At 37.1% G+C, this 24,484-nt stretch overlaps 2 protein-coding genes across 2 annotated transcripts in view; both read left to right on the forward strand.

Annotated features, from left to right (window-relative positions):
* Positions 1-1,113: 1,113 nt before the first annotated feature.
* On the forward strand, positions 1,114-2,745 carry LOC121522189 (cytochrome c-like). The gene is made up of 3 exons (XM_041806322.1): positions 1,114-1,247; positions 1,876-2,052; positions 2,146-2,745. Exons 2-3 carry the CDS (start codon positions 1,881-1,883, stop codon positions 2,289-2,291), a joined length of 318 nt encoding a protein of 105 aa, XP_041662256.1. The 5' UTR covers positions 1,114-1,247; positions 1,876-1,880; the 3' UTR covers positions 2,292-2,745.
* A 3,259-nt stretch (positions 2,746-6,004) lies between these two features.
* Positions 6,005-24,484, forward strand: part of pde11a (phosphodiesterase 11a) — a 73,005-nt gene continuing 54,525 nt past the window's right edge. Inside the window, exons 1-2 of the mRNA XM_041806386.1 lie at positions 6,005-6,799; positions 11,267-11,425. Of these exons, the coding sequence (XP_041662320.1) occupies positions 6,005-6,799; positions 11,267-11,425 (954 nt within the window). The remainder of the gene's footprint in view (positions 6,800-11,266; positions 11,426-24,484) is intronic.

Raw genomic sequence — 24,484 nt, forward strand, 5'->3', positions numbered from 1 at the left:
TTCACAAAAATGCTCAAAAACAAAGGGGTACAGGGGAAAACTTTCTGGGGCCCAGCCAACTGGGGCCCATGGAGGTCAGCAAAATGTGCACAGATGTCAGGATATCACAAATAAAGCAGAAAGAATTCAAACAGCTTTATGGGGAAATAATTGAATAATTTCAAAATAAAGGTCAAAATTTTCAAAAAGGGGTTAAAAGTGGCAAAAATGTCATAAGAGACAAAAAATTTGCAAATATTGGTAAAGAAAGGACTGGGGGGGGCACTATAAATGATGAAAGGCAGTTGAAAAGTAGCACAAATTGGCTAAAGGGCAAAAATAGATAGTTTAAAATAGTTTTAAAATAATCACAAATTGGCTAAAAGGGGCAAAAAGGGGTTTATTGTGGAAACAAATGTGGAAAAAATGAGCAGAAACAGATAAAAAGGGTTCAAAGGTGGCACAAATAAAGTGAATATCAGAAACCAATAATAGTTTCACTCATTTTTCAGCTCCACAATGAGGGAACTGTTAGCCAGGGTGCTAGCACCAATGCTACTGATCCAACACAGGTGCACTGATATCACCAACACATCACAACTGAGGAGGAGTCTATTCTGTGGGCAGGCCTGCGACGTTAGTGAGAGATTTACCTGAAATCAAAGCATTTGCATGGAAATGCCTTGTTTTTGGAACAAATGTATGAAAATAAAAGGTAAATATTTGAGTCTCATGTTATTGTTGCACAAGGGTTTTGGTGGGACCCAGAAAATGTTCAGGACTGCAGCATACTGAAGTTTAGGAAATGCTGCTTTAGTGTATAACTAACCCATACTTTGCTGTTTGCTGATATGCCTTGTCTGAAAAACACATATAAAGGCGTATTAGGACTCTGGAATTGTTTGTCTCACGGCTTTCATCATCAATAAAATCATATTAACACAGTTTTCACAAATATGAGACGTCAGAGAATTGAAAACATAGAATTTTTAAAGGTGTGAGGTTAAATGGGACTACAACTAAGCTGCATCAAAGGTATTGTTATCAGAAATAGACAGATTACAGGCACACATTGCGCAATGTGATAACAGAAGTCATTGAACAAGTGTCTGTTGTAACCGGGTGATGAAACAGGTCAGCTGACTGATGACGTCTGCATTAGAGTAACTTCACGGGAAGGAAGCACATTTGTCGTGACCGTGCCGGCAAGAGGACGAAAGCGGGGGAACAAAGTCCCAAGAAGTCGTATTAGCACACACCTAGAAGAGGTAAGACGTATATCGTTGATATTTTAAACTTTTCAGCTCGTTGTTTTTAGTGAGTCTATTATTTTTTTCTCGTGACTTAAATTTGACTTTGCCGGTTCTCTGTGTGCAACGTGGTCTACTGCTGCTGCCCGACTGTTTCCGGATGATAATTGTCCGTCATTTATTAATCCAACATATTGACTCAGATGTTTAACGAAGGTCAAAGATACTAGGTTATACCTTACTTACTCCGGTACATATGCGACACTATTTTTCGACATATGTCGACATGTTACAGTTTTCGGCAGTTGGGTCGTCTTACGTACCGTATTTGATAACTTCTAAATGGAATTCACCATGTCATTCATGTAATTAACTGTTACAGTCACGTATATTGTTTTTACAGCGGAAAAGGTAAACTAAAAAGCGTGTGAAGTTACCGTTAGTCCGTTTTATAACAATGCCTCAGCCATATTAGTTGCGCAACACTAAAGTGAACTCCCCCTAGTGGCTGGAGGGGGAATATTTCTCCATTGTGTTAACAGGGCACTGGGGGGAAAGCGCCAATAAAGTGAAATTCAGCGGATGTTACTTTACGTCGTTAGCTCATTCCGTCAGTTTTTAATTGAGTTGTTTTTCCTCCATATAGAAAACATGCCTGTAGACATTAACAAAGGCAAGAAGGCGTTTGTCCAGAAGTGTGCCCAGTGCCATACTGTGGAGGAAGGTGGAAAACACAAGGTTGGACCAAACCTTTGGGGCCTTTTTGGACGTAAAACTGGCCAGGCAGAGGGCTACTCCTACACTGATGCCAACAAAAGCAAAGGTAAGTACGTTTACAGTATTTGAACAATCAAAGTTGTCCTGCTGTGTAGACGAATCATTATTTCCCTCTGTTTCTGCTTCACCTTCACTCCAGGTATTGTTTGGAATGATGACACCCTGATGGTTTATCTGGAGAACCCGAAGAAATACATTCCAGGAACAAAGATGATCTTCGCTGGCATCAAGAAGAAGAATGAACGAGCTGATCTTGTAGCATATCTCAAGTCTGCAACTTCATAAAGAACTCTTCACCGTGTGCCAATTTTTGTGTCTTACAAACTGCTCAAGAGGCCACGACTCGTCCTTCTTTCAAAATCAGGCAGAACGGCAAGCAATCTGAGTGGTGTTGGCATGATATGTTTGTCACAGCTGTATCTCTGTTTCTGATGTGATCCTCCTATTGTGGTGGAGCTAAGTGATATCCCCTGGTTTTAACAGGTTTCTTTTCTAAAATAAATTATTAAACCATATACTGTGTATTCAGAATGTAGAGACTGAAGGCTGTGTGTTATTTCTTTTTTAACTGACTGTCATCCAGTATTTTTCTCAGTTGTTTTGTGGTTGATTATCAAGATGTCTTAATAATTGTTCCGAGAATAAATATGCCTTTTCTGCTTCCGATTTTGATGATACCTCAAAAGCCTTTTATTATGTAATTTTTGAATTTGCCGCATATAATAAATCTGACACTGAATGTCTTCCTTGCCTGCTTTTTTTTTAAACCCTGGGTTGAGACGATCAGACTTTCAATTTTCATGTGATCATTTATTTCAATTGTAAGCTTTTATATAGGCTTACTCATACATTACCCTGCGAACCAAACTAGAGTGAGCAGCTTTGTTTTGTGAGATTCTTGCAAGGATCTTCAATTTTCCCCTTTATGTGGATAAAACATCTTGATTTAATCAAGCATTGATGTAATGCCACTTTGAAGTATCATCACTATGCTGTGTTCATTTTCATGATACCTGTGACGTGTCATTAATAGCTTTAAGGCAGTAATACTCAATGTGTGGCCCTTTTCAATACTGAAGAAAATATTTTCCCCAGAAAACCTTAAGGCATTTTGACCTCGGAAATGATCGATTGCAAGTTACATCAATCAGATTGTTTCTCACACTTATACAGGGTGCTATTATTGTCAGTCTTTTCTATCTTTCCATCAGATGTTTGCAAGATAAATATCACCGATTCTTGAGAAATGGAAAAACAGGTTCCAAGCTTGACTGTACTTTTGTATCATTACAATAACTTGAACTGGATATTTGTGTAGGCTGATGTTTTTACTATCAGTTTTGTGTAGGAACAGATTTTTAATTGATTTTTTCCCCCCCAGAATATGACACTTTTTTCCCCAATGATATCTTGATGTTTGTCTTCCATCAAACACACTAATTGTATCATATTAATTTATTGATTCAATATGAATGTAAAGTTTTCTGTTATTTTTACAAACTGAGTGATATGAGTTAATAGAAAAAAATCAACCAAAAATAGTCAAAAATACTACATAAAAGTAACACTTGATAGAAATGGATGCCACACTAAACTAATGTAACTAAATAAAAAGGAAACACAATAGTTTTCCGTCATTTAGTGCTGGTATTCAGCAATAACATTTACTCGTGCATTATTTTATTTACATATTTATTTTTCCACTCGTCTGAAGTATCCTATCTCTAAACTTTATTGCCTATCTTTATCTTTCACATTGAATTTATCTTTTAGTTGAATCAGTTATTATTACTTATAGATGCGCTGGTATTTTAACAAATGAGTGGAACAAAATGAATAGAGGATAAAATGAACAAAACTTAATTTTGTTGATGAGAGTTAAAAATGGGGCTAAAAAGTGATGCCTTCAGATAGCTTTTTCTTTAGATTTTTTTTTTTTTTTGCCTTTATTGACATATATATTTATTTATCAGTTTTGGATTTTTTATTTGTTTTAATTTTTATTTCATTTTCACCTTTAGTTTCAATTTTCAGTCTAGTTTAAATTAGTTTTTACTGCATTTTTTAAGGCAATTTTGTCTTAATTTTGCAAAATGCTTCATTTTAGTTTAGTTTTTATTAGTTGTATTAGTTTTGTTGACTAGTTGTAGACTATATATATATATATATGTATATACATATGTATATATACATATGTATATACATATATATATATATAGTGACATATTTGATGTATGAGCTATTTCTGGCTATTGATAAACAGTTGAAGGGAATTCATATCATTTATCAGATTGTATACATACATTTATTTTAGGAAAGTATTGAACATGTTGATTAGCGAGAGCTCTGACTAAACTGCTCCTTAATTCCTTAACGTCTCATTTAAGTTTAAAAACTGACAGACAACTTTACTGTTTCATTTTCAATGCATAACAAGTTCCTTTTTCTGTGGGTAAACTCATGTTATAATCTTTAATCCACTTGTAAATGCACGTCTGTATCTAAACAGTTAATCACACTTTCTTTAAGACAGTAGAAAAATCCAAAATGACACTTAAAAAAAGTTAAAAAATGCAAAATAGTGGAATTTTAAAATGCAAAAAAGGTGTGATTAAGATTAATACAGGTATTTTGTCGTTAATAGTGATTAAAAATCAAGAATATTCATATGTCATTACTGGAATAATTTGGCTATCTGGTTGAGTTACACTGCTTTAACAGGTATTTTAGTTTGAAGCAGATATCTAGGTTACCAAATCTACATATTCTATAGAAAACGTTCCACTCTTATGTTGTTGGGTGAAAGGTTGAGAAGATAATGTGCAGATGTTGACTTGTTGGTCAGATTGCCTGCAAAGCATTGGCTTTGATATCAGCTGTACTGAACATCCTAAATGTTAACCTAGAGGGTTTTTTTATTTAAAAAAAAAAAAGCAACATAACCTCTTTCTAAATTTTCTAAGGCACAGTTTAAGAGTTCACTGGAGAAAGGGTTGTCCATTGCAGGCCTCTTCTGAGACTGTTTAACCCTCTAGTTATAGTGAGTGCAATGTGTGGAGTCTGACGCCCTCTAGCGTCCAGTTGCCCCACTTACATGTAGTCACTAATTACATTGTATGAAGGAATTTGATTTTCTGACAGCTCTGCCAATACAAGTCGCCGTTGCATTATTAAGTTATATGGAGCAGCCACTACACAAGCCAGAGATTTAATAGGAGAGATGTAGAAACTGTCAAATGTGCTGGGACATTTTTTTCTTCCTTCAGGCGAAACTGAGTTTGATTCCTCATGTCAGGGATGCACTGGAATTCATTCCATGTGGTGCATTTGAAGTGCCATCCCACTTTGCTTTTCTTTCTAAATCTATGGAAGCACTTAACTATTACTGAAACCACCTGGCATATTTATATGCCATTTATCATTTTGCATATTTTATTCATGCACTAATCAGATTGATGAATATGATTATCTTCCACAGCATCATCATCATCATCACACTCGTCTGTAAGGAGGGCAAACGGTTCAAACATCTACAGGGCTGACTGCTGAACAACCCGGAGCTCCTCTCTGTATGACGGAGTGAGCGTCAGAGGTTCCGAGCCAACCACAGCCAGCGTCATTTGCACACAAGAAGACCCAAACGACGGTGATGCTCGGTGTAGTGGCTCTTGGTGAGGTTTCCAATAGCTGTGATGGTCTTCATTAGCACTCATTCTCTTATTAATGTCGCTGTTTTTTTCTGCTTTAATGTTCTGTAATGAAGTGAGCGGAATGGAGATGCTGTGGAGGAACACGCTGGTGCGCAAAGGGAGTCTCCATCCCTCTCCTCAGAGTGAAAACTGTACATGAAGCCAGAGCTCCAGGGGTGTTTCCAGCGTAATGCAACTTGGAAGTTATTAAACGATTCTCCAGTTTAATCCAGAGTAAAGCCTCATAGATGATATTTCTCTGCGCGACTTCATGGATTTGGTTCTCTGAGGACCATCTAAAGAACAGACATGGCAGTGCCAAATATGCTGTTCTCTGACGTGGAAACTTTTCTGGACTCGCATCCCGAGTTATTCGAGGACTACCTGAACAGAAAGGGGAATTATAGCATGGTGGAGAAATGGCTTAAGAATCACCAGGCGTGCAAAAGTCAAAGTCCTGGTGCTGCAGCTCCCGCCGAGCCGCGAGAGGAGAAGAGCGGCGCGTGCAAGGACAGCTGGGCGAGCAAATGTGACGGTCTGCAGAGGAGAGCATCGCAGAGGGAGCTGCGCAAAACTTTCGCCAGATCAAAGGCCATCAACGTGAACAGGACATACGACGAACATGTGAACTCCAGGGCCCAGGAGCCCCTGACCAGCATGAGGAGGAGAGCTCTGCTGAGGAAGGCGAGCTCTCTGCCCCCGACCACTGCGCACATCCTGAGCGCACTGCTGGAGTCCAGAGTCAACATCCCCCAGTACCCGTCCACAGCCGTGGATTTTAAATATTACCTCAAGGAACATAACGAAAGAGCCTTTTTCCTGGAGCTTGTAAAAGACATATCAAACGACCTGGATCTAACGAGTCTCAGCTACAAAATCCTCGTGTTTGTTTGTATTATGGTGGATGCAGACCGGTGCTCCTTGTTTTTAGTGGAGGGAACCGGCAACAAGAAGACACTTGTGTCCAAATTCTTCGATGTGCACGCGGGCACCACAGTTTTACCCTCAATGAATTCAGATGAAGTGCAGGTGCCGTGGGGTAAAGGCATCATTGGATATGTGGCTGAACATGGAGAGACAGTGAACATCCCTGACGCTTATCAGGTGCTCCTGCTCTTCTTTGTGCATGCATGTTTGAGTGCATTTGCATGAGTCAAAGGAAGAGACATGCAGGCATGCATTTTCTTTCAGTCAGTCATCTGATGTGTCACAGGTGATTGATCATCAATCAAACTGTGGAGCAGAGCCTAGAGCATGGAAAGCAACACCAATAGTGAAGGGCAGAGCCTCATATTCACTCCTACACTTTAATCACGCTCCCTGTTGCTTTCTCTACTTCTCCTTTGCCTTCATGAGAAACTAAGACAGCACTAAATTAAAGTAGACCTAGTATGTCACATTTTTAAGATGCCACTTGACCGTTTTTACTGAGAAAACCTAAACAGGCCCTGACTGTAGGACATTGGTCATCAACTGGTGGCCCAAGGGCCATATCAGGCCCCCCAAAACTTCCTTTCCGGCCCCCAGAAGGTCATTAAATTTAGAAAAGATGTTAAGGTTTTCAGGGTATCTTTTGGCTGCAGCTGTTAAATCCCCCCAAAATAATTGAAATTGAAATTGTTTTAGAATGACTTAAAATTTGGTCTGTTTTGACAAAAATTCAGACTGGCAGAAGTGTTGCACAAATGGCGAGATAAAGTGGTGAAAATGGGTTGTGGAGTGGCACAAAGGGGCAAACATTGGCAGGGAAAGTGGTGAAAAGAGGTTAAAATGTAGCACAATGGGTAAAAGAGGGAAAAAAAGGGGGCAAAAAGTATCAAAAATGTGTTGACAGGGGCAATAGTTGTGCAAAAAAGTAATGAAAAAGGGTTTAAAATGAGAAAAAAATGTTTAAGAGTGACACAAAGAGGAAAAAACATGAAGGAAAAGTGGTAAAAAGGATAAAAGAATGGAAAAATCAGGTTAAAGAGGCAAAAGTATAAAAAGTGAGTTAAAGTGGTAAAAATATAACAAAAATACCATGGCAAAGTAGTGAAAATGAGTTTAAAAGTAGCTCCCATGGGCAATAATTGGCAGGAAAGTGGCTTAAAGAAGTAGACAAATGGGTAAAAAGTGAAAAAAATTGGTTTAAAAGTGGCAGATTTTTAAAAATGGGTTAAGAGTGGCAAAAATGCAGCAGAAATGGCCAAATGAAGTAGTGAAAAAGGGTTAAAAAGTGTAAAAAAAATAGTGAATATTGGTGCTAAATTAACATTAGGAAGGGCCCATTGTCTGGGGTTTCAAAGAAAATATTAATATAATAAAATGTTAATTAGGACAAAATGTTAACTTTTTTTTTTGTGTATTTGAAAGTCCGGCCCACAGAGTCTCTGTCAAGACTAAAGCTGGCCCTTGTGCAAATGAATTTGATGACCCTTGTTGTAGGACATTTAGTCTTGCATTGTGCATGTGCATTAACAGCATCCATCTGAGTACCAAATCCATCACGCAGCAAAAACTCCAGTGTTGAAATCACTTTTTTTCAACATTTCAGAGTTGATTTTAACTCCATTCTGAGTTAAATGGCTTTCAGTGTTGGTGTTATTTGGCAGTTTTAATAATCAGTGTTAGTACAACTCTGTAGAGCAGGGTTCTCAACTTTTTCAGCCCATGACCCCAAAAATAAAGGTGCCAGAGACCGGGGACCCCACTGTACCTGAAGGTGGTTGAAAACAGTCATGCACAATCAAGAACAGTCATGTACAGACAAGGCCAGTGAAGGGGGGTGCTTTCTGGGGCCCAGCCAGACTAGGGGACCATGTAGGTCAGCAAAATCATTGTTCATTGTAAGCTAAGCTGTGGTATCCATATCTTATACTTAACCTGAATAACAACCACTCTAATCAATAAACAAAACCCTCTTAAAAAAATAAATCCCCTTTATTAAAACCTAAATTAAAATGGGTTAAAATGGCTAGAATAGGTTGATCATGGCAAAAAATGGTGGAAAAGGTGGTGAAATTGGATTTTAAAGTAGCATAAATGGGTTAGAATCAGCAAAAAATAAGCAAAAAGGGGCAACAATGAGTTTAAGTGGCAAAAACAGCATAGATAGTGGTAAAATGGGATTGAAAAGTGGCTGAAATGGCTTTAAATTGGCAAGAATGGGTGGAAAATTTGGTGAAATGGGATGAAAAATTGATAAAAACTGGCAAAAATGGGTCAACTGAGACAGATAAGTAGGTAGAAACGGGTTAAACTGGCAAAAAAGAGCATATCCAAAAGTGAAATTTGGTTAAAATGGATGTAAAATGTGATTTAAAAAAAAGTGGTTAAAAAAGTGGTTAATAGAGGCAGTAATCGGTTAACAAAGGCAATGTTGGATGTGAAGTGGTAAGAATTTGTTTAGAAGTGGAAAAACAAGCAAAAAAAAAAGTGGTGGAAAGGGTTTAAAATTGATAAAAAATTGATTTAAAGAGGCAAAAATGTGTTAAAATTGGCAAAAATGGTGGGAAAAAGTGATAAAAACTGGTTAGAATTTGGCATATCAGTGAAGAGTGGCAATGGTGTAATTTAAAAAATATTCTTAGTATAGTTTAGGGCATCTGCAGACCCCATCTCAGTGTTTCGTGACCCCAACGGGGTCCCGACCACTGCTGTAGAGAGTCAATTGATCTAAACTCTGCCCATTGCCAAATTGAACTGGAGCTGAGTTTTCCCATCATGCCTTTGGATAGAGTGTGTTATATGTGTTTAGATTAGGGCTGAGCAATTTGGGAAAATATTCTAATTGCAATTTTTTTAACCCAATATTGCGATTGCAATTTGAGACGCAATTATTTCTTAAGTTCCTCATCTCATGTATTTTCATCAAAAACAAACAATAAATCACTCTAAACCTATAACCAACACAATATTAAATTAAACTAGGACTGAACAATTTGAAAAATATCTAATTTTGATGATTTTTGACCCATTTAGTAAATTGGATATGAACTGTTTTATGAAGGGGAATGATAATTTTATGTAATTCTCACATTTATCAAGAAAAATATACAAAATGAAGAAAATAGGATTTTTGTGTACACTACTCCAAAAATATGCCATTAGAATGATTGCATGATATGTAATGCATAACACCTGTGCTCCAAAACAGCAGTGTTAAACTGGTATTTTGACACTAATTTCAGGTAAAAGAAAAAGAAATATTAAACCCTCTGTGATTTGAAAATTGCAGCAGACCATAGTGACATTTAATCTAATTTGCAATTAATTGCCCAGCCCTAATTTAGATGCATTAAGATTTTCATTAGTTTTAATTTTATTTTGTTTTCACCTTTTGTTTCAATTGTAAATTTAGTTTTAATTCATTTTGACAGCAATTTTTTTGTCTAGTTAAGGTTTAATTTTGCAAAAATGCTTCATTTTAGTTTAGGTTTTATTAGTTTAATTGTTAGTTTTAGTTTTGTCGGCAATAAAGGATACCTTTCAGGGGTGAGACCCAAAAGGTCTCTTCACTTTTCCCTTTAATTATTTGCTATTAATGTTTGTTTACAACTCAAGATCTAAAATTACCATCGTGGGAAGTTGTCTTCAGTCAACCAGGTAATTTTACTCTCTCCAGGCTTGGTATTCATTGGTGTTGTACTAAAGACCACACTATCCAAGACCAAGACAAGACAAAGACTTTTGGGGGTGACACCAAGACCATCAAAATCAATTAAAAAACATGACAAGGTTGAACAGTTAAAGAGCATTCTCTCTTGAATTTTAGTTTTCTTAAATAAATTTGATAGATAAAAACAAGGTGTCTGCAACTCCTTTCAAAGCATAACACGAAAACACAAAAATCTCAAATCTCAACAAATTTGTTCAACTAACTTCTTGAAAAAAATGAATCCTTGTATGTATTTAAAAGCCACTGACAAGTCTGGAATTATTTTAAATATCTGAAAATGAGATGTTTATCTAGATTTGTCAGATGAATGAGGTCTAAAGTAAGTGTTCAGAAGTATTTCTGACTAGAAATAAGATGGACCATGATCAAGACCATGATTGTTCTGTTGTACACCGATTGCTGTATTATTGTTGTTTTTGATGTTAGATACTTCTGCACCATGAGTGAAGTTAGCCACTGAGTTAGCCACTCTCCACTTGTGGCAAGGCAAGGGCTAGTATTCAGTAAAGGGTAGTGTACTGATTTTCAGACACCTGACTTTGCTATAGGCGTTCAAAAAGGTAACAACCTTGAAGTATGAAAAATGCATTGGAATGCTCAATAACTGAAATTGCAAATACTTCAAAGTTAAACCCCTATCAAAAGGAAACTTTCCAAAGTGTGAATTTAACTCAGAACTCGTGAGAATTACATAAACTCAAAAAAAGTGTTAAATTTAACGCTGTGGGGGTTTAATTGACACTGATGCATGAACTGTTTTCAGTATATATACCTCCTTATAGCGCTTTTTGTTTCTTATTTGTAAGCCACAAGCTCATGCACATTTCCCTGCTTTCTAGTTTTAAAGTAACAAAGTAAAGTTGCTTTTTTGCAGCACATGCTTACATTTCCTCTCCTTTCCCTGCTGCGTTCAGGATCGTCGGTTCAGTGATGAAATCGACAAGCTGACAGGGTACAAAACCAAGTCCCTCCTGTGCATGCCCATTCGCAACAGTGATGGTGAGATCATTGGAGTCGCTCAGGCCATCAACAAGTCTTCGAGTGGAGAACTCTTCACTGAAGATGATGAAAAGGTGAGTTCATTCTTTGAGCTGTGAGATTGGCTGCAGATATGCTGGAGTTTTGCTTGGAATTTGTAGATGTCAAGAATATTCCCAGGTTTTCAGTGACTGTTATTTTCACCTCAGTCTTGCTTTCATAGAATATTCAAAAGGTTGACTTTAGCAGTCGTAAAACCTACCACAGAGCGTAATTTTGTGTCTAAAAGGCAGCTTTATCAAAGACAGAAATATGAAAATAAGATTAAGGGCAGTCCAAGTTCAGGCTATTTATGCAGAAAGACAAGAAAGTTGCAAAGACAAGATATCCAGAGGAGAAACCAGAATTGTGACATTTTTATTTTCTTGTGCTACAGCTAGGTTGGTGTCTGTTTTAATCATTGATGGAATATCTCTCCTGCTTTTCTGGATTGATAATTTTCCTTGGACTGTTGGATTAATTGGGCTCAGACATCAGGTTTCTCCTCTAAATCACACATAGAAAGCAGCGAACACCCTAAACTCCGGCTTTATTGCCATCATCAAGTTAAGATCTACTTATCCAGTTCTTTTTTGTTTATGATCAAATACCCCTATAAAGCTAAGTCCCTTATCTAACAGGCAAATGTCAGCATGATAGCACACTAACCTATTATTGTAGACATAATAAACATTCGCTGCCATATGTCAGCATGATTATATTGTCACTGTAAGCATGTTGCCATGCTGACATTAGCACGCAAGAGTACAAGTGCCTTAGTAAAGCTCCACAGAGGCGCAAACGTGGCATTTATCCCTTTCATTTATCATTGCAAAATAGGCCAGGTTATGCAGAATTAGAGGGACATATAAGCATAGCATAGTACCTTTCACAGTGTTGTAAGCTTTGCAGTTTGGTGTTTGCAAGATGGAACAATAAGATTTCTCCTTATTTTGTGTGTTATGATTTGCATGTTGGCTTTAAGATTGGAACATGTTTGGAACATTTTGTTTACTGTTAACTGATTCTTCATGGTTTAGACTAAGTTGTTGATTTTTTGCTCTCACTTTAAAACTGGAATGAGTGCGACACAATTTACCTGTATGGGGCTGAATTGGTGCTTGTCCAGATATTCTAATAGATATTAGTGACTGTTATTAATAGTAATGTTATTTTCATGGAGCAGAATTTCATTACTTAATTATTTTTCTGACTTTGGAATATTTAATGTCACGTACTATCTTAAGTTGATTAAGTGTTATATCAATCACTGCAGCTAACTAAAGTAGGCACGTTTCAAAATAGTCATCCATTATTTTTAAGCATGCACCTTCATTAAGAGAGCAGTAGTTATACTTTTCATTCACATAAATGAAACAGAAAATGCTGCAAAGGAATAACCTTAAGAAGTAAGCTAGAGCGTTGTACTTTTACAGTACATCATGTACTCGCCATGCTGTTGAGTAAAAAATAGTTAGAGCATATTTCTGTTACGTAAAAATGTCCTGACCATCATGTTATTAATGTTATGTGACTTAATTCTAGACATGTGTATGTAGTTAGAAAAAAAATTGAAGGCCCCATTCACACAGAGACAAATTAAGGAGTGTACACAAAAGTTTTTTGTCGGGAGGCTGTAAACGCTACTTTTTGAAACCGGGTCCCAGAGTGAATTAAATCTGTAAACACTTACTGTTTTGTCTCTGTGTGGACAGCCAACCGCATCTTTCTTAAAAACGATTACGCCACACATAGCGTAGCACACTTACCCTGCATGTGCATGGCAAAACAAAACAACAATGGCGGTTTACAGGGTTGTGTTTTTGCTGCAGAAGCTACTGAGCTTATCATGGCTTTTACAGCAAAATCTGATGCTCCTTTGTTAACAGTGGTGGTAAAGTAGCACCACCGGCTTGGCATATATTCCACAGAATTTTCAGTCGTTTTCAGTGGTTCTGTGCTTATGCAGACATTTACTGTAACAATCCAATATTCACAGAAAACTTTTTCTTCCTGTTTTTGAAGGAAGCTCAGGATTTGTAGCACTTTGGATTGTGTTTGAGCCGCAGTTCTCAGCTTCCACCAGGTCAAAGCCTGTCTTTAACAAGGGCAGGGACTTTCTGAGGAATTATTTGAATGCCGTTAAGAGCCACAATGTTAGACATTCTCCAACTGGTTAGCAAAACTGGTGTCCTTAGTAGTATGGCCAAACTGTCTTCAATTGAGAGAAAAATGATTTTTATCCATTTATTTGGTCTTTATTGTTGTTAATTTGAGTCCAAACTATAAGGATCTGTGAAATATTTCATCTAAGGAAGTTAAAGTTTCCCCATCTGTCCTAGTGGAGTTGATCAATAGTCTTTAGAATAGACACTGAGGTAGCTCCATGATGTGAATTTGATCTGGTAGGATAAAGAACATTAGAATATGGTATGTTTAGATATTCTGTTGTTGATCAGATGGGTGCCAGTTTGCTCTGCTGGTAGAGCACATGCCCATTTACAGGGGCCATAGTTCTTGGCACTCTGGATGCAGGTGATGCAGGTTTGAGTTCTGATTCTGGTGCTGTTTGGTGCATGTCTTCCTCCTCTCTTCTCGTTCTTTCATAAAAAAAAAAGAACTAAAAAAGAAAATAGAATTCATTAGGACTGAGTCCTGCTTTTTAATGACAGCTTTTTGATATTTTACCTATTTCAGCATCATCTCATGCAGGGGTGTAGCTAGAGATTTTGGGCCCCCAGAAAGAATATTACACAGGAACCCCCAAAGTGACTAGCAAAGCAATGAATGTTGCATAATTTTTACAAATATCTGTCCATGTTTGTGTATTTTTGAACCATAATGTCCTCATTTATGAGCAATATGTTTTTTTACTATGGTCAAATTGAATTTACTTGTGGCATTTTACATCACTGGACTATACCATTTGGAAGTTTTTAAGGGAGGAGCAGGGGTTCCTCAGTATTTTATTTTACTCTATTTGATACAAATTTCACACTGTTGACAGATTTGTTTGGTAGCTTTTGATTCAATAATGACACTAATTACTAAGAAAAAAAAAAAAAACACTTTATATCCCAGGCTTCTTAGACCCCCTCCCTACTGTGCGCCTGGGTAATCAGTACCCTTTTCCCCCTGTGCTACGCCCATGAGCTCATGTAGCCGTTAGTTACAATAATCTTTGTGCATGAATATGATGTACTACTGTATTATATCAAAACAGTAGGTGGGGGTGTTACTTCTTGAGCAGATCCAGAAAGCCCTCTGCTTCAGACTGAATGTTTGTGTCAATTATTAAGATCGCACAGAGGCGAGAGAAGAACGTGTTCAGTCTTTTGACACATTTGACTGAGAGTAGCAGTAAGATAGTGACATGCCCTTACACTGACTTGCTCTCTTATTGCAGATACGAGCCCCTTAAGGGGAGATGAAACATGGAAGCTCAACACTATTGCTCTTATTTGATATTTAGATTTTATGGGATAAGATAACTGCAGCATTCTTTTATCTAGAGTATGCTTTTCTCCATGTCAGAATGACATCTGTAAACTACATACATTCTTCATGATGGATGCAGATTAGGCCATCTTTTATTCTTTCCTATGTTTTGAGTACTTTTCACATTGCATTAAGATCACACTAATGCCTGGATGGCTACAGCTGAATTAGTAATGAAATGCAATGCTAGCATCAGAGGGAACACAGTAAGCTCTCTGCACAGCTCAGCTGCAGCTCTGCTTTTATAGAAGACCTTGTAATAAGGAAGCCTTCACACTTTTCAAAGCATTAAGTGATACTCCAATAGCAGTCATTACAGTCTTATTAAAACAAATGTCACTCCCTATGTATTGAACCTTAGAGGATTTTAAAATACGTTACATGGCTGGCTTTAATTCCCACATAGCTTTCATTGTGTTGCATTGATCATAATGGTACAGCTCATGTATAACTGCGTTGTCTCTTCATCTATGGAGGCATACTGCTGTAGGCTTTATTTAAAGTGACTGCATTGTTCTATCCTTATGTCGGCTTCTTGTCTTGGCTTTTCATTCACTTTCATGCCTTAAATTAGATACATTTGTTCAGAAAAGCTGTAATATTCAGGTGGAGATTTTTTTTGTTTTAATTATGATAAGAAGCCACTTCTCCATCTAGGTTTTGTTCGCCAGTTTTTGTGTAAATACCGGCGTGAGTCTGTTGTCAAATAGCACTCTCTTCTCACGACTGTGCTCCCTCTGGCTGCCAACTTCTCAGTCAAATTGACTCAGGCAACACTGTAATAACCACTTTCACACAGTTTCACAGTGGAAATCTAAAACTGAAAAGGAGAGAAGACAATTTGTTTTTGCGCTACATGTTTTAATTCTTTTCTGCAAGATATCAGATCAGATTTAGATGGCGTATGAAAAGAAACTGTTTCCCTACAGTTGCCTACATATAACTGGAAAACAGTGTGAATTTTGACAGCTATTTTTAATTTTAGTCTTAGTCTTTTGATTATGTCTTTTAGTTTTAGACACATTTTAGTCATTTCTACACTTTATAGTTTTAGTCTAGCTTTAGTCCATAAAAAGTTCTCACATTTTAAGTTTTTTGTTTTAGTCCAAGCATTTATTATCTTACCTAAATCTGGTACCAACTCATGGTAGTGTGTTCTCTGCACCCTGCCAAACCTGGGGTCCCTGCTTTCTACAGCTGAGAGGCAGAATAGATACAGATGCATTGCATTTTGACAGATTTACCCACAGTGGAGAAATATCACAACCTTGCAAAGCAGATGGATTCGCCCGTTTCCGTGTTTATCACTAGTGAATCCATCTTGCACAGCTCCCATCTGAACAGTTGGGGCCCGGTTAGAAAGTGACAGGACCAATCAGGAGTAAGGGGCAGTACTTTTGGATGGTAGTGGCGTAAGCAAGCAGCGAGAAGAGGTCGGTGCAAGTATGGCGGAAAGGATTAGCGTGGATGCTGCTAAAGCGCCAGTTTTATCAGAACTTGACAACATTTCTTCGTTAAAAGAAGAACAAAGAACAGCAGTGAGATGTTTTCTTTTCAAAAACAACAAAAGTCATGTACTGACATGTCTACAGTCACCATGGTTTAGGTTATGCAGTTTTCTATGGCACTGGTTCTTAACTGGTGGGTCGGGAACCAAAAGTGGGTCACGAGCCATTTTTAGTTGGTAGCGGATTTGTGCCGGGCAAAATATTTGACAAAAAGTATATGATATGCTTTTATTTTGAGGAAAATGTCCTAATGTCTTTGTTTTTAAACATATTTTGCTCCATCTCAACTCCAAAAACCCACTTTTTCATTAAAACCACTTGGTAATGATTTTAAATGTAAAAAATTTGGGTCGCAATTTGTCAAAAAGGACGTGGCATCAGGTCCTGATACTAGACCAGTTGAGAACCACTGCTCTTTGGAGTTTACTGCTCTGTAAGGAGTGCAGCTTGTTAGCAGCTACGTCACGTGTTTTGTTGCTCTGATTGGCCCGTGAAGATGTGACAGACAGAACGTTCATCCAATCACCTTCCGAGTGTTTTTTCAAAGCAGCTGCCCTTTCCCAAATACCATCTATGGAAGGTTTTCCAGATGAATGTGTGAAACAAATCCATCTGGCGTGTCAGGTTAGAATTATCATGGATTCCTAATGTCCAGTGAAAACTAAATCACATTTTAGTCTAGTTTTAGTCACCCTTGTATTTCTGTCTTTCTTTCTTTCTTTTTTTAATTATTCATTTATGTACTTATTTCAGTCTACATCCAGTGTTCACAGTTTGGAGGTTGTTTACTGTTATTGGTTGTATCATTTGTTGTCTATTTTACTTTTGTTTAAGAAAAGAAGAGCACATTGAAATTATTTCATAGTACACTTATGGTGTGTGATAGTATAATGCCTGAAAACTATGGTTAGTAAAACTTTTTTCACACTTAACTGCAAGTGATATTAGAAAGTGGAAGCGTTTAGGAACAACAGCAACTCAGGGTAACCTGACACACCAGATGGATTTGTTGTAAACATCCATCTAGTAAACCTCCCATACACGGTGTTTGGGTCACATCTTTACAGGCCAACCAGAGCAACAAAACATGTGACGTCGTAGGTGTGCGCCGCTACAGAGGAGTGAACTCCACTGAGAACTTCATAACGTGAACCATGGCAACTGTAGATTTTTGTTGTTTTTGAAAAGAAAACAACTCACTGCTGTTCTTTGTTCTTCTTTTAATGAAGAAATGTCATCAAGTTCTGATTAAACTGGCACTTTAGCAGCATTCACACTAATCTCTTCCTCCATAATTGCACCAGTCTCTTGTTGCTGCTTGCTTACATCCTGACTCTGCCGCGCCCAAAAGTACTGCCTCTTACTCCTGATTGGACCTATCACTCTCTTACGGGGCCCAGTCTGTTCAGGTGGGAGCTTTTCCAGATGGATTTGCCAGTACGGAAATAGTTGAATCCATCTGCTTTGCAAGGTTAAACTCAGGGTGCGTGGTGCGTAAAAGTTGCCAACGTACTGTTGGTTCCATAGCTTTACACCACACTGACACTGGACTGTGGAGCAGAGGAAACATGTTCTGTGGAGTGACGAGTCATGCTTCTCTGTTTGACAGTCAGATGGGTGAGTCTGGGTTTGGCGGATGCCAGGAGAACGTTACCTGCCTGACTGCATTGTGCCAACTATGAAGTTTGGTGGAGGAGGGATAATAGTATGGGGCTGTTTTTTTAGGGTTTGGGCTTAGCCCCTTATCTCCAGTGAAGGCTGATCTTAATGCTTCAGTATACCAAGCTATTTTGGACAACGCTATGCTTCCAACTGTGTTGCAACAGTTTGGGGAAGGCCCTTTTCTATTCCAACATGACTGTACCTTAGTGCACAAAGCAAGGACTATAAAGACATGGTTTGATGAGATTATTGTGGAAGAACTTCCTCCTTCACCTCAACCCCATCGAGCAGCTTTTTGGATGAACTGGAATGGAGATTGTGAGCCAGGCCTTCTCACCTAACATCTGTGCCTGACCTCATAAATGCTCTACAGAATGAATAGACAGAAATTCACACAGAAACACTCCAAAATCTTCAGTGGAGGCTGTTATAACAGCAAAACTATGACCAACTCCTTATTTAAGTACATGTATTTGAATACAATGTCATTACAGTCCTAGATGGTGTAATGGTCAGGCGACCCAATAGTTTTGCCTTTCAAATAGTGTCCCTCTAAAGTGGGGTCCCATTAAGAGCAGACTGAACTGCCCTACTTCTGCAAGGAAGAGAAGGAGTAATGCCCTGAAGCCGGATTCAAACCCGGGCCGCCCGCCTACATGGGTAGCACCTTAAACCACTTGACCATCTGCGCACCTGATTGCTACCCATGTTAAAGCATCACTTTGTCAGATTAAAATCTAAATCCACTCTTAAGTTTATGATCTATTTTAATCTGTTAAAAACTCCTAAAATTGACTTGGCTTTCTCCTGCTTTGGCTCCTTCTAAAACTGCTTTGTATGAATTTGATATAGTTTTTTTATTTATGTGAATAATAACCGACTGTTGTAGATTCCTGTTGCATATTTTTTTGGCAGCTGCAACAGAAACAATTACTGCTAAGTGTTTTTTTTTTTTTACATTTCTGTGCTTTACTGAAGGAAGCTAGGGAGTCCCATATGAGACCAGGGAAAATGGAGTGCTCCAACTTCATTCCTTAGCAACACAACATTGGACACCCTGTGCCTTACATGCAAAGTGAGCACAGATTTTGCAGCAGTCTAGAAGCTGTTTTTTTATGTATTAAGTGTGAGAAGAAAGAATTGAGTATGTAATTTCCCTTAACTTGCCTGGTATGACAATCCAGCTGTGGAAAACACAGTCAGTCAGTGAGGTTGGAGAAACGGATTGTCCCTGAGGCCTCAGCCACTTAGTTCCGTTATTAAACCACTCTTTACTGGTCAGTCCACAGGTCTCTAGGCAAAAATGTCTTGTTTGTAATGCAACCTTGTATAATGGCCTGCCTGACAGAATGTAATTAGAGAGTGCTGTGCTTTCCTTGGGTTCCACAGGCAGATCCATAGCCAGATCCCTGAAGTCCCGCTTGCTAATGAATCTGCTCCTGCTAGGCTATTGATGGCCGCTGTCTCTCTGGAAGACAATTATTAGAGAATTCCAGAGGAGCGCTGAAATAGCATCATGTATGACCGTCAGCTATAAAAACAACAGCATGGAGCATTTGATTATGTGTAATGAGTGAATGAAGTGCATGAAGTTAATTTACTCATTAGCATGACAGAGTCATATTTCATATTAAATGATTATTATAAATCCTTTTAGAATGATGCTGCGAAGCATCACATGCAGTATGGCAGAACATATTTGTTGTTTTTATTCCATCTGTATAAATCTCACAATAAAGCACTTAAGTATGTTAATGGTATAAAGCATCTAAGAGAATTTACACACGGAAAAATTCAACAAAGCAATGTTTAAGCTTCTTATATAAGATCTGACCTTTAAAACAGAGACCTATTTCATAAACATGCATTTTCCCATGCCTCCATTATATGCAGATATTTCCTCATTCTTTTGCTCCTCTGTCACTGAAGTCAACCTTTAGTATAAACAGATTTGTTGCTAGGTAAATATGCCCTTAAGATTCAGACTGCTGTGCTTGTCTGAGAAATTAAAGCTATGTGCATAACCCTGTCAAACAGTTCATTCATTAAGGAGAAATGGTAGCAATTACAGCAGGTTTCTCTTCATTTTCTTATCTGTGATGCCATTTTTAGGCCCACAAGTCCAGCAATTAGAGCAGTCAAGTTGTGCTGTGAAATGATGAATCAGTTGTAGAAGCCTGGTAGAAGCTAAAAATGTACCAAATTTGATTTATTTTTTTGTAAAAAAAAAAACCCCAAACAGAACAAAACAATTTAGCTACAAAAACATAACAAATACCAAGGTTTATTAAATTACTTCACTGCATATGGAATATGGCATTTTCCATTGACGTGCACAAATTTGGCATAGCAGGTAATGTGCAAGTAGATAAGGTACACGGATGTTGAATCGTTAGTAGCTAACAAATGCATAACTAATTTATCTACAACTTAAAATGAATAACTAACTAGTAGTTATTTAGCATTAACAAATGAGTTACTATCTGCTAGTTAAGCACTAATGAATGAGTAACCAGCTACTAGTTAACCATTAATGAATGAGTAACCATCTACTAGTTAACCATTAATGAATGAGAAACCATCTACTAGTTAACCATTAATGAATGAGTAACCATCTACTAGTTAACCATTAATGAATGAGTAACCATCTACTAGTTAACCATTAATGAATGAGAAACCATCTACTAGTTAACCATTAATGAATGAGTAACCAGCTACTAGTTAACCATTAATGAATGAGTGACCATCTACTAGTTAACCATTAATGAATGAGTAATCAGCTACTAGTTAACCATTAATGAATGAGTAACCAGCTACTAGTAAAACCATTAATGAATGAGTAACCAGCTACTAGTTAACCATTAATGAATGAGAAACCATCTACTAGTTAACCATTAATGAATGAGAAACCATCTACTAGTTAACCATTAATGAATGAGTAATCAGCTACTAGTTAACCATTAATGAATGAGTAACCAGCTACTAGTTAACCATTAATGAATGAGTAACCAGCTACTAGTTAACCATTAATGAATGAGTAACCAGCTACTAGTTAACCATTAATGAATGAGTAACCAGCTACTAGTTAACCATTAATGAATGAGAAACCAGCTACTAGTTAACCATTAATGAATGAGTAACCAGCTACTAGTTAACCATTAATGAATGATTAACCAGCTACTAGTTAACCATTAATGAATGATTAACCAGCTACTAGTTAACCATTAATAAATGAGAAACCATCTACTAGTTAACCATTAATGAATGAGTAACCATCTACTAGTTAACCATTAATGAATGAGTAACCATCTACTAGTTAACCATTAATGAATGATTAACCAGCTACTAGTTAACCATTAATAAATGAGAAACCATCTACTAGTTAACCATTAATGAATGAGTAACCATCTACTAGTTAACATTAATGAATGTGTTACCAGCTACTAGTTAAGCATTAATGGATGAGTAACCATCTACTAGTTAACCATTAATGAATGATTAACCAGCTACTAGTTAAGCATTAATGAATGAGTTAGCAGCTACTAGTTAAGCATTAATGAATGAGTTACCATCTACTAGTTAACCATTAATGAATGATTAACCAGCTACTAGTTAACCATTAATGAATGAGTAACCAGCTACTAGTTAAGCATTAATGAATGAGAAGTCAGCTACTAGTTAACCATTAATGAATGAGTAACCAGCTACTAGGTAAGCATTAACGAATGAGTAACCATCTACTAGTTAAGCATTGATGAATGAGTGACCAGCTACTAGTGAACCATGAATGAATGAGTAACCATCTACTAGTTAACCATTAATGAATGAGTAACCAGCTACTAGTTAACCATTAATGAATGAGTAACCAGCTACTAGTTAACCATTAATGAATGAGTGACCAGCTACTAGTGAACCATTAATGAATGAGTAACCATCTACTAGTTAACCATTAATGAATGAGTAACCAGCTACTAGTTAACCATTAATGAATGAGTGACCAGCTACTAGTTAACCATTAATGAATGAGTAACCATCTACTAGTTAAGCATTGATGAACGAGTGACCAGCTACTAGTGAACCATTAATGAATGAGTAACCATCTACTAGTTAAGCATTAATGAATGAGTGACCAGCTACTAGTGAACCATTAATGAATGAGTAGTCAGCTACTAGTTAAGCATTAATGAATGAGTAACCATCTACTAGTTAACCATTAATGAATGAGAAACCAGCTACTAGTTAACCATTAATGAATGAGAAACCAGCTACTAGTTAACCATTAATGAATGAGTAACCATCTACTAGTTAACCATTAATGAATGATTAACCAGCTACTAGTTAACCATTAATGAATGAGAAGTCAGTTACTAGTTGACCATTAATGAATGAGTAGTCAGCTACTAGTTAACCATTAATGAATGAGTAACCATCTACTAGTTAAGCATTAATGAATGAGTAGTCAGCTACTAGTTAACCATTAATGAATGAGTTACCATCTACTAGTTAAGCATTAATGAATGAGTAACCATCTACTAGTTAAGCATTAATGAATGAGTAACCAGCTACTAGTTAAGCATTAATGAATGAGAAACCAGCTGCTAGTTAAGCATTAATGAATGAGTAGTCAGCTACTAGTTAAGCATTAATGAATGAGTAACCAGCTTTCATTTGTTAATGCTTACTAGTAGTAAGTTACCCATTTGTTAATGTTTACTAGATGTTATTTACCCATTTGTTAATGCTCACTAGTAGTTATTTACCCATTTGTTAATGCTTACTAGTAGTAAGTTACCCATTTTTTAATGTTTACAAGTAGTTATTTACCCATTTGTTAATGCCTACTTGTAGTTATTTTCCCATTTGTTAATGTTCACTAGTAGTTAGTAACCTGTTTGTATTTGTTTACTAGTAGTTGTTTACTGTTTACCGGTAGTTGGTTACTGTTCTGTTACTGTTTATTACCCATCTGTTACTGTTTACTAGTAGTTTGTTACCATTCTGTTACTGTTTACTAGTAGTTTGTTACCCATCTGTTACTGTTTACTAGTAGTTTGTTACCCATCTGTTACTGTTTACTAGTAGTTTGTTACCCATCTGCTACTGTTTACTAGTAGTTTGTTACCCATCTGTTACTGTTTACTAGTAGTTGGTTACCCATCTGCTACTGTTTACTAGTAGTTTATTACCATTCTGTTACTGTTTACTAGTAGTTTGTTACCCATCTGTTACTGTTTACTAGTAGTTTGTTACCATTCTGTTACTGTTTACTAGTAGTTTGTTACCCATCTGTTACTGTTTACTAGTAATTTGTTACCATTCTGTTACTGTTCACTAGTAGTTGGTTACTCATCTGTTACTGTTCACTAGTAGTTTGTACCCATCTGTTACTGTTTACTAGTAGTTTGTTACCATTCTGTTACTGTTTGCTATTAGTTGGTTACCCATCTGTTACTGTTTACTAGTAGTTTGTTACCATTCTGTTACTGTTGACTAGTAGTTTGTTACCCATCTGTTACTGTTTACTAGTAGTTTGTTACCCATCTGCTACTGTTTACTAGTAGTTTGTTACCCATCTGTTACTGTTCACTAGTAGTTTGTTACCATTCTGTTACTGTTCACTAGTAGTTGGTTACCCATCTGCTACTGTTTACTAGTAGTTTGTTACCCATCTGTTACTGTTTACTAGTAGTTTGTTACCATTCTGTTACTGTTTACTAGTAGTTGGTTACTCATCTGTTACTGTTCACTAGTAGTTAGTTACCCATCTGTTACTGTTTACTAGTAGTTTGTTACCATTCTATTACTGTTTACTAGTAGTTGGTTACTCATCTGTTACTGTTCACTAGTAGTTGGTTACCCATCTGTTACTGTTTACTAGTAGTTTGTTACCCATCTGTTACTGTTTACTAGTAGTTTGTTACCATTCTGTTACTGTTTACTAGTAGTTGGTTACTCATCTGTTACTGTTCACTAGTAGTTGGTTACCCATCTGTTACTGTTTACTAGTAGTTTGTTACCATTCTGTTACTGTTCACTAGTAGTTTGTTACCCATCTGTTACTGTTTACTAGTAGTTTGTTACCCATCTGTTACTGTTTACTAGTAGTTTGTTACCCATCTGTTACTGTTTACTAGTAGTTTGTTACCATTCTGTTACTGTTTACTAGTAGTTGGTTACCCATCTGTTACTGTTTACTAGTAGTTTGTTACCATTCTATTACTGTTTACTAGTAGTTGGTTACTCATCTGTTACTGTTCACTAGTAGTTGGTTACCCATCTGTTACTGTTTACTAGTAGTTTGTTACCCATCTGTTACTGTTTACTAGTAGTTTGTTACCATTCTGTTACTGTTTACTAGTAGTTGGTTACTCATCTGTTACTGTTCACTAGTAGTTGGTTACCCATCTGTTACTGTTTACTAGTAGTTTGTTACCCATCTGTTACTGT

Source organism: Cheilinus undulatus, linkage group 15 (assembly GCF_018320785.1).
Source record: "Cheilinus undulatus linkage group 15, ASM1832078v1, whole genome shotgun sequence".
Lineage (NCBI taxonomy): Eukaryota > Metazoa > Chordata > Actinopteri > Labriformes > Labridae > Cheilinus > Cheilinus undulatus.

Excerpts from the sequence above, each read along its gene's own strand:
- LOC121522189 (XM_041806322.1), top strand. The coding sequence starts at position 1,881 with ATGCCTGTAGACATTAACAAAGGCAAGAAGGCGTTTGTCCAGAAGTGT. Across the intron at positions 2,053-2,145 it reads TGATGCCAACAAAAGCAAAG|GTATTGTTTGGAATGATGAC; the intron begins GTAAGTACGTTT and ends CCTTCACTCCAG.